General features: G+C 31.2%; 2 protein-coding genes across 2 annotated transcripts in view; both read left to right on the plus strand.

Moving 5' to 3' along the window:
- LOC143059406 (beta-1,4-galactosyltransferase 1-like) overlaps positions 1-13249 on the plus strand; it is a 361910-nt gene that overhangs the window by 165747 nt on the left and 182914 nt on the right. The window lies entirely within an intron of this gene.
- LOC143059306 (uncharacterized) lies at positions 939-8691 on the plus strand. Its single transcript, XM_076232785.1, has 6 exons — positions 939-1371; positions 2862-2966; positions 3457-3570; positions 4790-5107; positions 6186-6314; positions 8552-8691. The coding sequence occupies exons 2-6, from the start codon at positions 2930-2932 to the stop codon at positions 8689-8691; spliced, it is 738 nt and encodes a 245-aa protein (XP_076088900.1). The 5' UTR covers positions 939-1371; positions 2862-2929.

The following is a 13249-nucleotide window of genomic DNA, read 5'->3' on the forward strand; positions in this document are numbered from 1 at the left end:
ACCTGCCCTTATCTACACACAATATCCTGATTAAACTTGCTACAGTTATGTTTGTCACAAACAGGAAGTTTAACCTAAACCAATACTGATTATAATTTCATACCGTATCATGTGTACACAGGTAAGTTAAAAAGATCGTTCCAAAGCCAATTCTATATATTTTATTTCCTATTTTGCTAACAATACATGAACAATACTAAACATGAATCAGTTCTCACCTCATGAGAATTTGCAATACGATTACCTTACTTTTCGTTGACACTAAAATTACCCTGTACATGAAGATTAACAACGCTTTAACGTTTTCGTGTTTAGTGTTAAAAATTGACAGACAATACAAAGGTTTGCAGCGATATATCACATACTGACTCTTGTACGGGAAACACCCTCTTATTAGGGCATAATCAATTATAAGTAGGCTCATGCTTTTATGCAAGATTTTGTCAGCCTCCATTTTACAAAAAGAAATACGTGAACTTGACTTATAACTACTGGTAATCATACGTTGGCAAATTTATCTAGTAAAATCAGGACGAAAATATATAGAATAATAACCCTCTATAAATAAAAGTCTTGATTGTGTAGGAATAGATAAAACTATACTTTTGATGTTCTTTTTTTCTCCAGTTGTATTACCTTGACGATAAACCTTTTCCAAACCAGACGTGTGCTGTTTTATGTCAATAAAAACACTGTTACATTGAACTGTTTCAAAATGCTGTCTTGATACGGGGATAATATCTGTCCACTCATTTTTTTTTTAATATCATTAACCCATAGTAACAGATTTAGAGCTTCCGTATTTATTGATAACCAAATATGACTTTTGGTATTTTTAAGGTGCAGTGTTTTTTCTTTTTTGGAGATTTCTTAAATATGTCTGAACATGGTTCAACACATCATTGAACATAGCAAACCGAAGAACCTCCGGTAGAAAATCTATTCGATTTTAAAGGAAATGTGGAACCGGGCCATTTCAGAAAAGACAAATCAAGCAATGAGGTGATACAACACTGCTTGTGTCGAATGTCTGAAAGATCAGTGTCATTGGTCGATTTTGATATTAATTTATTAGAAACATTATTAAAAAACTTTGCGAATCTTGAAATGGATGATAAGATGTGGCTATCGTCTATTCGGGAAATACGGAACTGCATAGCACATGCTACAAGCACAACAGAATTTGACCCTGGAAGACTAGATAAGTGGTGGATGAAGCTAGAGGGATCAATCGTTGGGCTTGTTGGGAAAATACAACCAGCATTTTACGGGGAAGCAAATGAAAGTCAGATTAATGCTTTGAAAAATTGTAATATGGAAGCGATTTATGCAAAAAAACTCATGGATGACGTCAATGCAGAAAATATGATCGTACGTAATTTGAAGTAAATAATTTAGTTCATTCGTTTATTGTGGATTCATTATAATTCGTTGGATACCAATTTACGTGGCTTTCGTGGGTACAGGTGAAAGCACGAAATTAAATGTTCAACGAATTAAAAAATTTCTATCGGATTATATGCAGACTTCGGGGAAACCACGAAATTAGATATCCACGAACATGCAAGTTTTCCGTTATCCACGAAAGTTGGTACCCACGAAAATAAATGAATCCACATTATCTGGCATAAGAAGCAGTATTTTGTTTGTAAAAGTCATTGCAAAGTTACAAGGCTACTTTTATCTTTAATTTAAAAAAAAAAGCTTTGGAAATTTCATAATTCATTGAGTAAATCAATCATGCATAACAAATACCAATACAAAAAAGGTTGATAAAACTTCGGAGCGTCGAAGTAATCTATAAAAATGATAGCATTATCTTTGATCTGTGAATAAGAATATGAATGTAACAGTGATCCTATGTGTGGCCAAGTGAGAGAACATGATTAGTAATTTTTGAATTAGTAAATGCACTAGTACACCAAATATATGATCTCTCCATAGCTATGTTTTACTCACATTATACCCAATTGGAAAGGATCAGTAGTAAAATTGTATAAATATAAATTCTTACATTGGTGACAGTGGATTATCGGATTTATTTCGGCGATGTCTTTCACATTTTGTAATTTATCTAGATTGGATTAATCCGATTATATACGAGTAACTATGCGAACATCAGTTTTTCTTATGATAATCAAATACATTTTCGTTTTAGAATATACAAAAATCTTTTTCGATTGCATTCCACATGAAGGATCTTAAGTGAAACAATTGAAAAATATGTCAATTTCTCTAGCCCATTTCAAACTATTCAGAGAGCTTATAAAAGTTGTGACCTTTTAACTAAGCAAATAATTTACTGAGATCATCGACCACACAAAACGTTGATTGAATGTTTTATACCAATTGTCTAGAAAAGATAACATTTCCGAAGAAGTAGATAAGATGGAATACTAATTGAGCAAGTATGAACCTGGAAAGTAATTCGACTTTTATAACAAAAATTTTTGATATGCAAACAGGAGTAAGCAGGTTCATTTTATCAAAACATATAATAGTCAAAAACTTTTTTTTAAACACAAATGAAAATCTTACAAGTTAAACATTGAACATCACTGAATCATTAAGATAGAAATTCACAAGTAATCGGAAATCAAGTTGACTTTCGAGACAGAGAGGGCATGGACATGATACTGTAATCAATTGAATATAAACAATAACATAAAGTACACTCATCTCTAATTATGCAATCCCTCATGAATGCATTATACATCTGGCGTGCATGATAGGCATTTAATCGCAACACTGTCTTATTGAACCAAGTATTACACATCATTGAGTGTGCATGTTTTAAAAGGACGGAATATCCTTTTATGTTAAATTTAAGTGTTAATACCTTTCTTTTAAATCGTTTAAAGTTGTTGCAGGATCTGGTTGAAAGAAGTGATACCAGGATTGGGACTGTGAAAACAATATAAAGCAAACAATGACTGAGAATAATATTGAATTAAAACGATATTTAGGTAAATATAAATAACTTAAAGATGTATTTTGATAATTTATCCAATAATGTGGTCATTTTTATAAATTTCCTGTTTACAAAACTTTGATTTTTTCGAAAAAACTAAGGATTTTCTCATCCCAGGCATAGATAACCTTAGCCGTATCTGGCACAACTTTTTGGAATTTTGGATCCTCAATGCTTTTCAACTTTGTACTTGTTTGGCTTTATAAATATTTTGATATGAGCGTCACTGATGAGTCGTATGTAGACGAAACGAGCGTCGGGCGTACTAAATGATAATTCCGGTACCTTTGATAACTATTCATGTTTTATCATATGGCTGTATTTTGCATCATTTGAAATATTAAATAAAACACATATCTTTTGTGATTCAATTGGTATACCAACAACAGATAAAAGATAATTATCAGAAGTTGGAACGTGTTTGGAATGAGTTAAACAATGCTCAAACTTTTCTTTTATATATAGGAAGTGGTTATTTCTTTTAGATTCATTATTAGATGAAAAGACATGCGGATTAATGAGAAAATTACAGGAATTAGAAGCAAAAATTGAGGCTTCAGCCAAACTAGATCCTAACACTAAATTCCGACGCGATCATGGTAAGTTTCTGGTACTCATGGTACTATCGTACGTATAATTGTGTTATTCGATTTTACTGAAATAAATAAATGTATTTCATATGTAGAATAAATTAATAAAATCATAAATCATATATGTACGGCATAGTATGTCACAAATTGTTTTTTGTCACAAAAATAGTCGTATATCTTTTTTCAACACTCTTCAACTCTGTTATTAATTTTGTCTCCCAAATAACTTTATTTGGACGCCAAGTGTTATTCAAAGATTATCTATTATCTCTACTGAATATCGTAAAAATATCTATTTTTAATGCGACCAATACAAGCGAACAAACAAAAACGATTCACATGGCTTATTTTTTATATGTATATACGCAGAAAACCACATATTCTGATTGTCGTGCTATTGGTGTCTTTTTAATCCAATAGATAGTTTTACGCTTAACAAAGGTAGCTGGATAGCTTTTCCTCGCATATTGTGACGTCTGTAATAATTTCTGCTCACAATTCAAGTCGTAACACCTTAAATACGGAGCGAATGAGTAGAATATAATAAATAGATGGTATGCACTATTGAAGAATTGAATTACACTAACTCTTCGTGTTAGTCTTGAATTGTCACAATTTGAAATATAACAATACAAACTTGGTATGTTGGATTGAGTTTCAAAGTCATGTTTGCGATTTACTACACCATTAATCATTTTGATAAAAGTTATGTAAAAAAATGTTTGGTCAAGGTTTTATTCAATTAAATTAGTAGTTATGAAAGCGCTGCTGATCAAAGATCAAAGATTACAGCTTCCTTTTTCTGAAAAAAGGAGAGATTTAAGCAAGGGAAATTAAACAGATGACTAGCAAACGAAAAGATGACTGGATTTTGGTAACGCTGAATAGACGATCAACAACACTTAGAAATTGTACAAAAAAAATGTTTTGTTGCCCTACTGTGAAGCAAAGTTATATAAACAAAAATCAAGTGAAGAGATTCAATACAAGCATATAGGGTTGGAGGATCATTGCATACTATGTTTGATATTATAAAGGCAATTTACTCAATAAATGTATCCTTGCACTATCAGAATTATTTGTTCATTATCTTTTTATGTTTTATATTGAATTTAAGTTTATGTATTATATTGCATTTAAGTTTATGCAATATATTGAATTTAAGTTTATGTATTATATTGAATTTAAGTTTAGCTTTAATCGTGGTGTTTTTGTTTTTGGTACGAAGATATTACTAGAAAAATACACGTTGCTTGCCAAGTTGAAGCAGATGACATAGATGAACATTTGACTATCCAAAACCTGTCAGATTCCGAAATAGTAGCAGCAGATGAAAGTGGTGACAGAGGCTTCAAAGTTGTAAATGTTAAACAAAAATGTATTTTGCTTGAACTAACAGCGTCACCGGAAATTCTCATCTCGGAAGAAAGTTTACTGAATGCCATTGATCATTTGATAAATCAAGTGGTTTTGGCCGGGAATCTCGACACCAGAGTGCCAGGACAAATGGCCTTGAATTTAACATTTACAAGTCCTTTAACTAGAGGTATATACATTTGAACGTTCGGATTCAGAAATTATAATACTTTCAATATCTTGATTATTGTCATTGCTAAAAGGTATGACACGTTCGACGGTAAAGATTGACCATGACAGGATTTATTTTTCACAGCCATTTAACTAATTTACTACAGCATTAAGGCTCGCGGGTACACAAATTTTAGCAAAACATTTTTCAAATTTCAATAACTTTTTAAAACTTATCCTGGATTTGTACCAACTTGTACAGAAGATTGTTGATGATCAAATACTAGTATCTAGAAGGAAATTTATCCGTATTTTACTTATAAATGGACTAAAATTTTCTTCCAGTTATCATTACATACAGTCTGCAATGAAAGTTTTGAAACATTTATCAGATTCATAAACTTTCTTGGATTTTTACCAAACTTGGACAGAAGCTTCTTAAAATCGAAAGATAGTATCGTGAGGAATATTTTTATTAATCTTTTTGCTGGTTTTTGTTCAGCCTGCGATTAATAGCAAAAGTAGGCGGAATCCTTACGATTTTTTTCAAATAAGCTGTACTTGAACTATTCAAATGTAAAATTTAAGCGATTTTTGTAATTCAGTTCTTTTTTTATTTCGATATTACCTCTATTTAGTTCAACAGGAAAAAACTGCTTTAACAAAAATATATGCTTCTTTCGAAGGCAGATTGTGAGCTAAGATAAACGGTGACCCCATTTTTTAAAATTTATTTTCCTATAAGTATATGATAAAGTTCATTTATAAAAAAACATAGCGAAAACCCAAATTTAAAAAAAAATATTGGATTTACACCCTCGATCCACCCTTAACACATTTGATTAATTAAACTGTCTTTTTACAGAATTATTTTGATAAAAAAAAAACAATAGAAACTACGGAATACAGAGTTGAAATAGCAACATGTTTCCTACAGGCATAAACTAAAGCAGGATTTATTTGTTTTTTATTCAAGTCTAAAGACATAAATATCAAGATAAACCATGACATCATTTGTCCTAACTATCTTTTTAGTTCAGTACCATACTTATCTATTTTATCAATAAACATTTACACATTTTATTTTTTGGTTTTAGAGGAACTAGATGTCTTTTCAAAGGTATTCTTTTCTAGTGGCAAAACCGAAAATTTGGATTCACAGTCAGACTTAAGGATTCAAATGTCAGACTACATATATGGAACAGTAACTAGAGAAACACAAACAGGTACCGATGAATTTTATTTTAAACATTTGTTTTTCTAATGAATATTTTTTTTTTATAAAACAACGAATCGAGTTGTTAATAACTTTTAATAATTTGCCAGTTGTGAACACACGTGTTGACTAGAGATAAAAGTTGCATGGAGTGCAAGTGACATTAGGCTTTAATTAGAATATTCTGTAAACAAACTTATTTTAGCGAATACTTTATTTCGCGTTTTACACTTTTTAGTATACTTCGCGGCTATTTAATTTCACGATTTTCTAATCTACTTGATGTTGTTTAATAAGGATATATCCAAGTTAAACATACATGTTTTTGCGACAATGCAAGGAACATACAAGAAAGGAGATTATGTTTAAACGAAATAGTTACTTATAGCTAAAACTTTGTAAAAAGCAAATTATTTTGATACATTTAATATATAAAGAAAGCTTAAGGACTTGACCCGAAATCCGGGATCGAACGAGTAGCTCTAAATGCTATTACAGTTATGCTCGATTTTGTCTGCGTAAGTTTGAATGATATATAGGTTGCTATGAAATGCCTTCCACTTTATCTGAACTTAAGACAAAATAACTCTGTTGAGAGTGGTCTCACCACATATTCTTTTTTATATTAAATGCTTGAAATTGTATAATTTGAATAGACAGGCATTAAACTATGATAGAGAGTTTTTTTTTTACTATTGTTCGTCGTCGTCACCAACCGTAAATTTGTTTTAAAGGATTCCTATATGAAACGACTACACAAAAAGTAAAATAACGAAAATATCGAACGGAAAAACCCTAATGAAATGGCAAAATAAAAAGCTCAAACAAATTAAACGAATGTTTAACAACTGTCATATCCTGACTTGATACATGCATTTCCTATGTAGGAAATGGTGTGGTGGAATGAATATGATTGTAAAGCTAGCTTAACCTCTCACTTGTATAGCAAGTCGCATAAAATTCCATTATATTGACAACAATGTGTAAACAAAACAAATAGACATATAAATATGTATTGAACCTGTTGCTTTAATGATTTAAATGTTGTTTTTGCTTGTTGGATATTTTAACCAACTATCCTGGAATGAAGACTATATTATACGCGTAAAATGAAAATAGTTGACAAATTGGGAAAACCTTAAAACTCTGACTGAAGATATTTGAATTGACAAGACTTATAATCTTTCTGTTTCTATCAATTTAACGAACGACTATATTATAGTATTATTTATTTATGTTTTTTTTCGCAATAACAATGAGAGAAACGAGTATGGCTTAACTACATTATAGTCCACTAATTGACTTATTTTAGCAATTTGTTATTGTCTCGAAATTATTATGATAGATAGACAAACACTTTTTAAAATGTAGTATCAAACTTTGAATACTTATTCCCTGATGTTGACTCATAACTGTTATTAAAGACCTATCATGACGTTTTTTTCGCCTTCGACGACAGAAACGAATTGGACAAATGCAATATGGCGGCGGTGATGACGTCAATGTTTTGTAAAAAATCTGATATTTGTTATTTTCATTTATTCAGTTACATTAATTAAATCAACAAACTGTAAGTTAGTTCTAAATGCCAACTCTGCCATCTTACGAATTCGTTTTTTGAAAGATTCAGACGTCTTAAGTTGTACACTCGAAAAAAACCTGGAGAATGTAGAATAAAACAACCCTGAATTTGAGTAAAAGACAAACAAGTTATGCATCGTTTGTGCTCAAAACATGCATAGGATAAAATGATCGATCATGAATAGAAGTACTATGTTGGTGAAATAGCAATACATTGAATTGGTCGAATGTAATGTTTCTCGATCAAACCTGGACTTTACTCGAAATAACTGTACCAGTTTACCTTTACACATGGTTTAAATCCGATTCTATTCTTATTGTGATTAATAAAAAAATAGTTACATATCATCTTGACAATGTTAATTGATAGACAAAAAAGCAAATATGACCGATACCACCATTTGACTTCTTACTGTCTTCGTTATAGCTCTTAGCGTTTGGGGAATAAAATCGAGAAAACATCTTATAGAGTGAAATTAATAACAACAACATTAATGATGAGTGAGGAAGAGAAATTATTGATATTTCAAGGGAGTATTGATACATTCTGTAAGTAACTTTTGGTCGTGACTGATATTTTTCTACAATATTCGTGACAGATTTTATTAGCATTTGTTTAGAGAAGCACAATATATGGAGAAATTGTATTTTACTTTTATAATGTAGAAATAACCACTAAAGAAAGTTCTTGTCAAGTAGAAATCAAGTGGAAACAGTGCGCAATGATAGTCGATGATGATCTTTGGGATGGATGGGATGGACGGTTGTTTCAAAAGGATGAAGACTCTTCAGGTTTAGACGTTTGATTATTTTGACAAATTTAATTTCATCCTGATATAGCCCCCTAAAAAAGCAAGCTGTTCAATATTTATAAAGAATAGGATAGCAATATGATTTACTCTTTATCACCAAAAGCATTGCAGAATTGCCATTTTTTCAATATTTCACTTCAAATTTCTGCTTTGTGGTGTCGCATGGTTCAAGTTTATGTTGTATTTATTTAACAGTCACGCAGAGGTTTTATCGTGTTGAGGGGAGCTAAATGATATTGAAAGAAGAAATTAAACATATATTTACAAATTATTTTGTCCGTGGTTCATATACAAACGTTGATATTTATGTATTTAATTGTTGAGTCGCAGTGTTGAAAGAGCATTCCATGTTAATTTTGTGATAGAAATTACCATTGCAGGTTATTTATTTTAGGGAATTATGGTGTTATATATCTCCCAGTTGATAGTTTATTACATATGATACTTAAAATTAAGAGATACATTCGTATTCTATATTTTCGAGTGCATTATTTTTTCGTTGCCCGTGTCTGTACATGTATTTAAGAGTTAAATATACCTTATCTGTGTATCAATGATACGTTATTAAATCAGTGATCACGTTACCACAAAAAAATAGATCTCTAAGTCTTTACTTAATTATGTCATTAGGGACTTTCTTTTTTAAATTTTCCTCTGAGTTCAGTATTTTTGTGATTTTTACAATTATAGCTAATAAACATACGGTATCAAATTATATCACATCACATCTCTTTACTTTTTAGCTCACCTGGCCCAATAGGACCAAGTGAGCTTTTCCCATCACTTGGCGTCCGTCGTCCGTAGTCCGTCGTCTGTCGTCCGTCGTCCGTTGTCTGTCGTCCGTCGTCCGTTGTCTGTCGTCCGTCGTCCGTCGTCTGTCGTCCGTCATCAGTCGTCCGTCGTCGTCCGTTAACTTTTACAAAAATCTTCTCCTCTGAAACTACTAGGCCAAATAAAACCAAACTTGGCCTTAATCATTCTTAGGGTATTTAGTTTAAAGAATGTATCCGATGACCCTGCCCATCAACCAAGATGGCTGTCATGGATAAAAATAGAACTGGGGGGTAAAATGCAGTTTTGGGCTTATATCTCTGAAACTAAAGCATGTTCATCAAGTGAAGATCTATCTGTGCTGAAATTTTCAAACGCATCAGACAACCCGTTGTTGGGTTGCTGCCCCTAAATTGGTAATTTTAAGGACATTTTGCACTTTTTGGTTATTATCTTGAACGTTACTATAATAAATAGAGATAAACTGTAAATAGCAAAAATGTTTAGGATGTTGAGCTCTGCCAATTAAATATACTTGTCAAAACTGTCAGATGACTTCTTATAGGATGTATTGCCCTCAAATGACATATTTTATCATTTATTAAATTTTTTCCCTACTATCTTGAAAACTATAATAGATAAAGAGGTGAAAGTGATGAGCAAGACAAGTTCGACAAATAGATCAACATGGTCCAAATTGTCATTAGACTCCTTGTTAGAGTTATTGTCCTTCGTTGATGAATTTTACCAATCTTTCAGTTCTTTGCCTTCTTTCTTGAAACAATATTAGACAGATAGAAAATTAGCTAGGTAAAAATGATCAGCAAAACAAAATCTTCAATGAAGACAATATGGAGGAAATTGTCAGACGACTCCTTTTTTGAGGTATTGCCCATAAAAGACAATTTTTACCTTTTTTTGCGTTTTGTCATAAATGATAGAAAATTATAATAGATTTAAATCACAAAATGATCAGCAAGCCAAGATCTACAAACAATTCCAAATTTGCAGATATAGTTAAGTACACCGACTCTTTTTAGGAGTGTTTGACCTTACATGAGGATTTTGTTCATCCTCTTTTGTATTTTGAACAAAAACTTAAAAATTTAGAGAGATACTAAACAGGTTAAATTATGAGCAATACAACATCATCTAAGCAGATTTTTGAGAGTTTGAGAGTATCTGTTGTTGAATATACACATATACCAAGGTGAGCGACACAGGCTCTTTAGAGCCTCTAGTTATATATATATTGCAATAACAAAATGTAATGGAATTCTTATTATTATATGAAAGATCAATATACATTTGTTGCTTTCCTGGTTTCTCGTTCACAAAATAAAATTGAACAGATCATCATTATCTGTTATCGATTAACAATTGTTTCACGTGAAATCTAGTTGCCTTGAATAAAAAAAAACACCATTCCAGCTTACTTTACAAAAAAAAAACCCCAAAAAAACCCAAAAAGTCTTATTCTGGTTTGTTATCTATATTCACGTAACAAACTTTCCTTGGTATTTTTAGATATTGATAAAAGTTTGTTATGTGAATATAGATGAACACATGAATAAGTTTTTATTTGCATTTTTTTATTGTTAATTTATCCGCAGCACCTGGGTTACCTTACAATTTTGGAAATGTTGTGTATACAAAATTATGAATTCTATGAATCAAGATGGATTAAACCAATCAGACATTGTAGTATTCAAAATGTATAACATATAGGTATAATGCTGGTCTCAGGGCGAACAACACATTGTTTTCCAATGAATTTTCTCTTTCATGCTCATAATTAAATGATGAAAAGTCAAAGTACGGTTGTTCATATCTTATAATTTTGAATAAATAAGACTAATAACATTAAAGGTACCAATTTTTCTGAATAGTGGTCATCTGTGCCCCACCCCCCCCCCCATGTTTTGTGAATGCCAAACCTAAAAACAAGTTGTCCAGTAGTTGCCATTTATTGAGGTCTGCCTTAATTTCTTCCTTTAATGTGGCATAAATAAGGCTGTTGGTTTATTTCTTTGGGTTGTTTCGTATTTGCTTATTATCCGGACTTGTTTTTAACTTCCTTCACGGGATTGGGTTTACTCTTTGCTTAGACTAAACGGTTGATGGCCTAAAATTGGTTAGTGGTGAGTAGTTTCCTGAATGACGATTATACAACATTTTCTTATTTTTATATTCAAGTAATTTTGTATTGTGTTTTAATGAATTCAATTGCGGATATTCGGTAACTTCTAGTATATTTATTCAAATCTTGTCCATTCATTTGTTGACTTTTAATGACTTTTGATTTTAAGAATGTTGTTATGCTATTGATGTATACACTAGACATCGTTTATTGATACTGTAAAATAGATAATCATATTAAACTATACAATAACTCAACGTTACCCACCATTTGACGGTTTCGTTTAACTTTTAAAATGCTTAATATTTATGTATGCAATGCTTTTTTTTGTATAAAAAAGCTGACATGGTTTGCCTAGATGTAAAGGATAGCTAACGAAATTTGATATAATGCCATAGAATTTGATTAACAATTTATATTAAAGCTATACAATTTTCCCCCTAATTTCTAAAGTTTTTGCTTGCAAACATATCTTTTCCAGATGCAGAAGCTTATTTTGATATGCTGACTCTTTTTATGACATGGCTGATAGACTCGGTATGTAGTTTCAGTTAAATTGAAAGTGTATCTTTGCTATACATGTTAATTATATTTATATCTTTCTCAAGTTTAACCTTATTCCAACATATATTTGTATTAGAAACGTCGCAAGATACTGGTGTCACCTAACGTTACTTAATGGAAGACGTTATCCAAAATAAAAACGTTAGAATGCACGGTTTCCAGATGGCGTTCTAAAATTAACGGATTTTATGATCGAAATTTATGAACTTTAGATTCATGTTTTCTTAGATAATATACTAAGCTTTTTATTAACAAATAAAAAAATAAAAATTGAATTGAAACTATTTGTTTAATATACATTTTAATAACAAAAGCAATCGATTTTTTAAATACACTACGCACTGCTAACATGGCTAATGCACTCATGTATACACTGCAGAATGTCAAGGCGAATGGACTACGGTATATATAGCATGACAGTGCCATTAAGTTCTGCACAAATATATACAATTTACAAAGGAAGCAGCGGGAACAATTGCTGTTTTCTTTTCTATGATTTTGTATTGCAGCGGATCGGCCTGTCGATCATTATAAATTCCGGAAAACACTTCATGCAGTTTCGCAAGGAATTATTGCCCCCTCCCATGAATCAGTATTGAGCTTTTACCTAAAACATTTGAAGTTTTCTCAACAAGCAACAAACATTACCCGTATTTTGAAACTTCTGTGAAAACCGCAATAATGACAATCGACGTAATTTTTTTTATATTTTGTTACAGAACGTTAAAATCGTATGAGGGGACATTGTATCGGACATAGATTTATCCGATATCTCGTATTTTAGATTAAATTTATGAGAATTTACTATCAAAATAGAGTTAACTTTTTGTACTTTTTTTCCTTATATTTTGATCTATGTAGCGAATAGCAATGTATTGAATAAATATCATAAAAAAACCAGAAAAACGTCATCCTACGTCCATAGGGTTTGAAGGGGACAAATTGTCGGACATTGATATTCGACTCGAATAAAAAGAATTTGTTATTAAAATCCCTGATAATTGCATGAGGCGAAAGAGTGAGCTTTGTACAAAATACTAGTATAGTAATTATTTACTTACGACATGGTGATTGCTC

Source organism: Mytilus galloprovincialis, chromosome 14, assembly GCF_965363235.1.
Source record: "Mytilus galloprovincialis chromosome 14, xbMytGall1.hap1.1, whole genome shotgun sequence".
Classification (NCBI taxonomy): Eukaryota; Metazoa; Mollusca; class Bivalvia; order Mytilida; family Mytilidae; genus Mytilus; species Mytilus galloprovincialis.

Bases quoted from the DNA above. Each gene is read 5' to 3' on its own strand.
- LOC143059306 (XM_076232785.1), top strand. From the start codon at position 2,930: ATGACTGAGAATAATATTGAATTAAAACGATATTTAG. The intron at 5,108-6,185 runs GTATATACATTT...TTTTGGTTTTAG, and splicing joins TACAAGTCCTTTAACTAGAG to AGGAACTAGATGTCTTTTCA. The intron at 6,315-8,551 runs GTACCGATGAAT...TTTATAATGTAG, and splicing joins AACTAGAGAAACACAAACAG to AAATAACCACTAAAGAAAGT.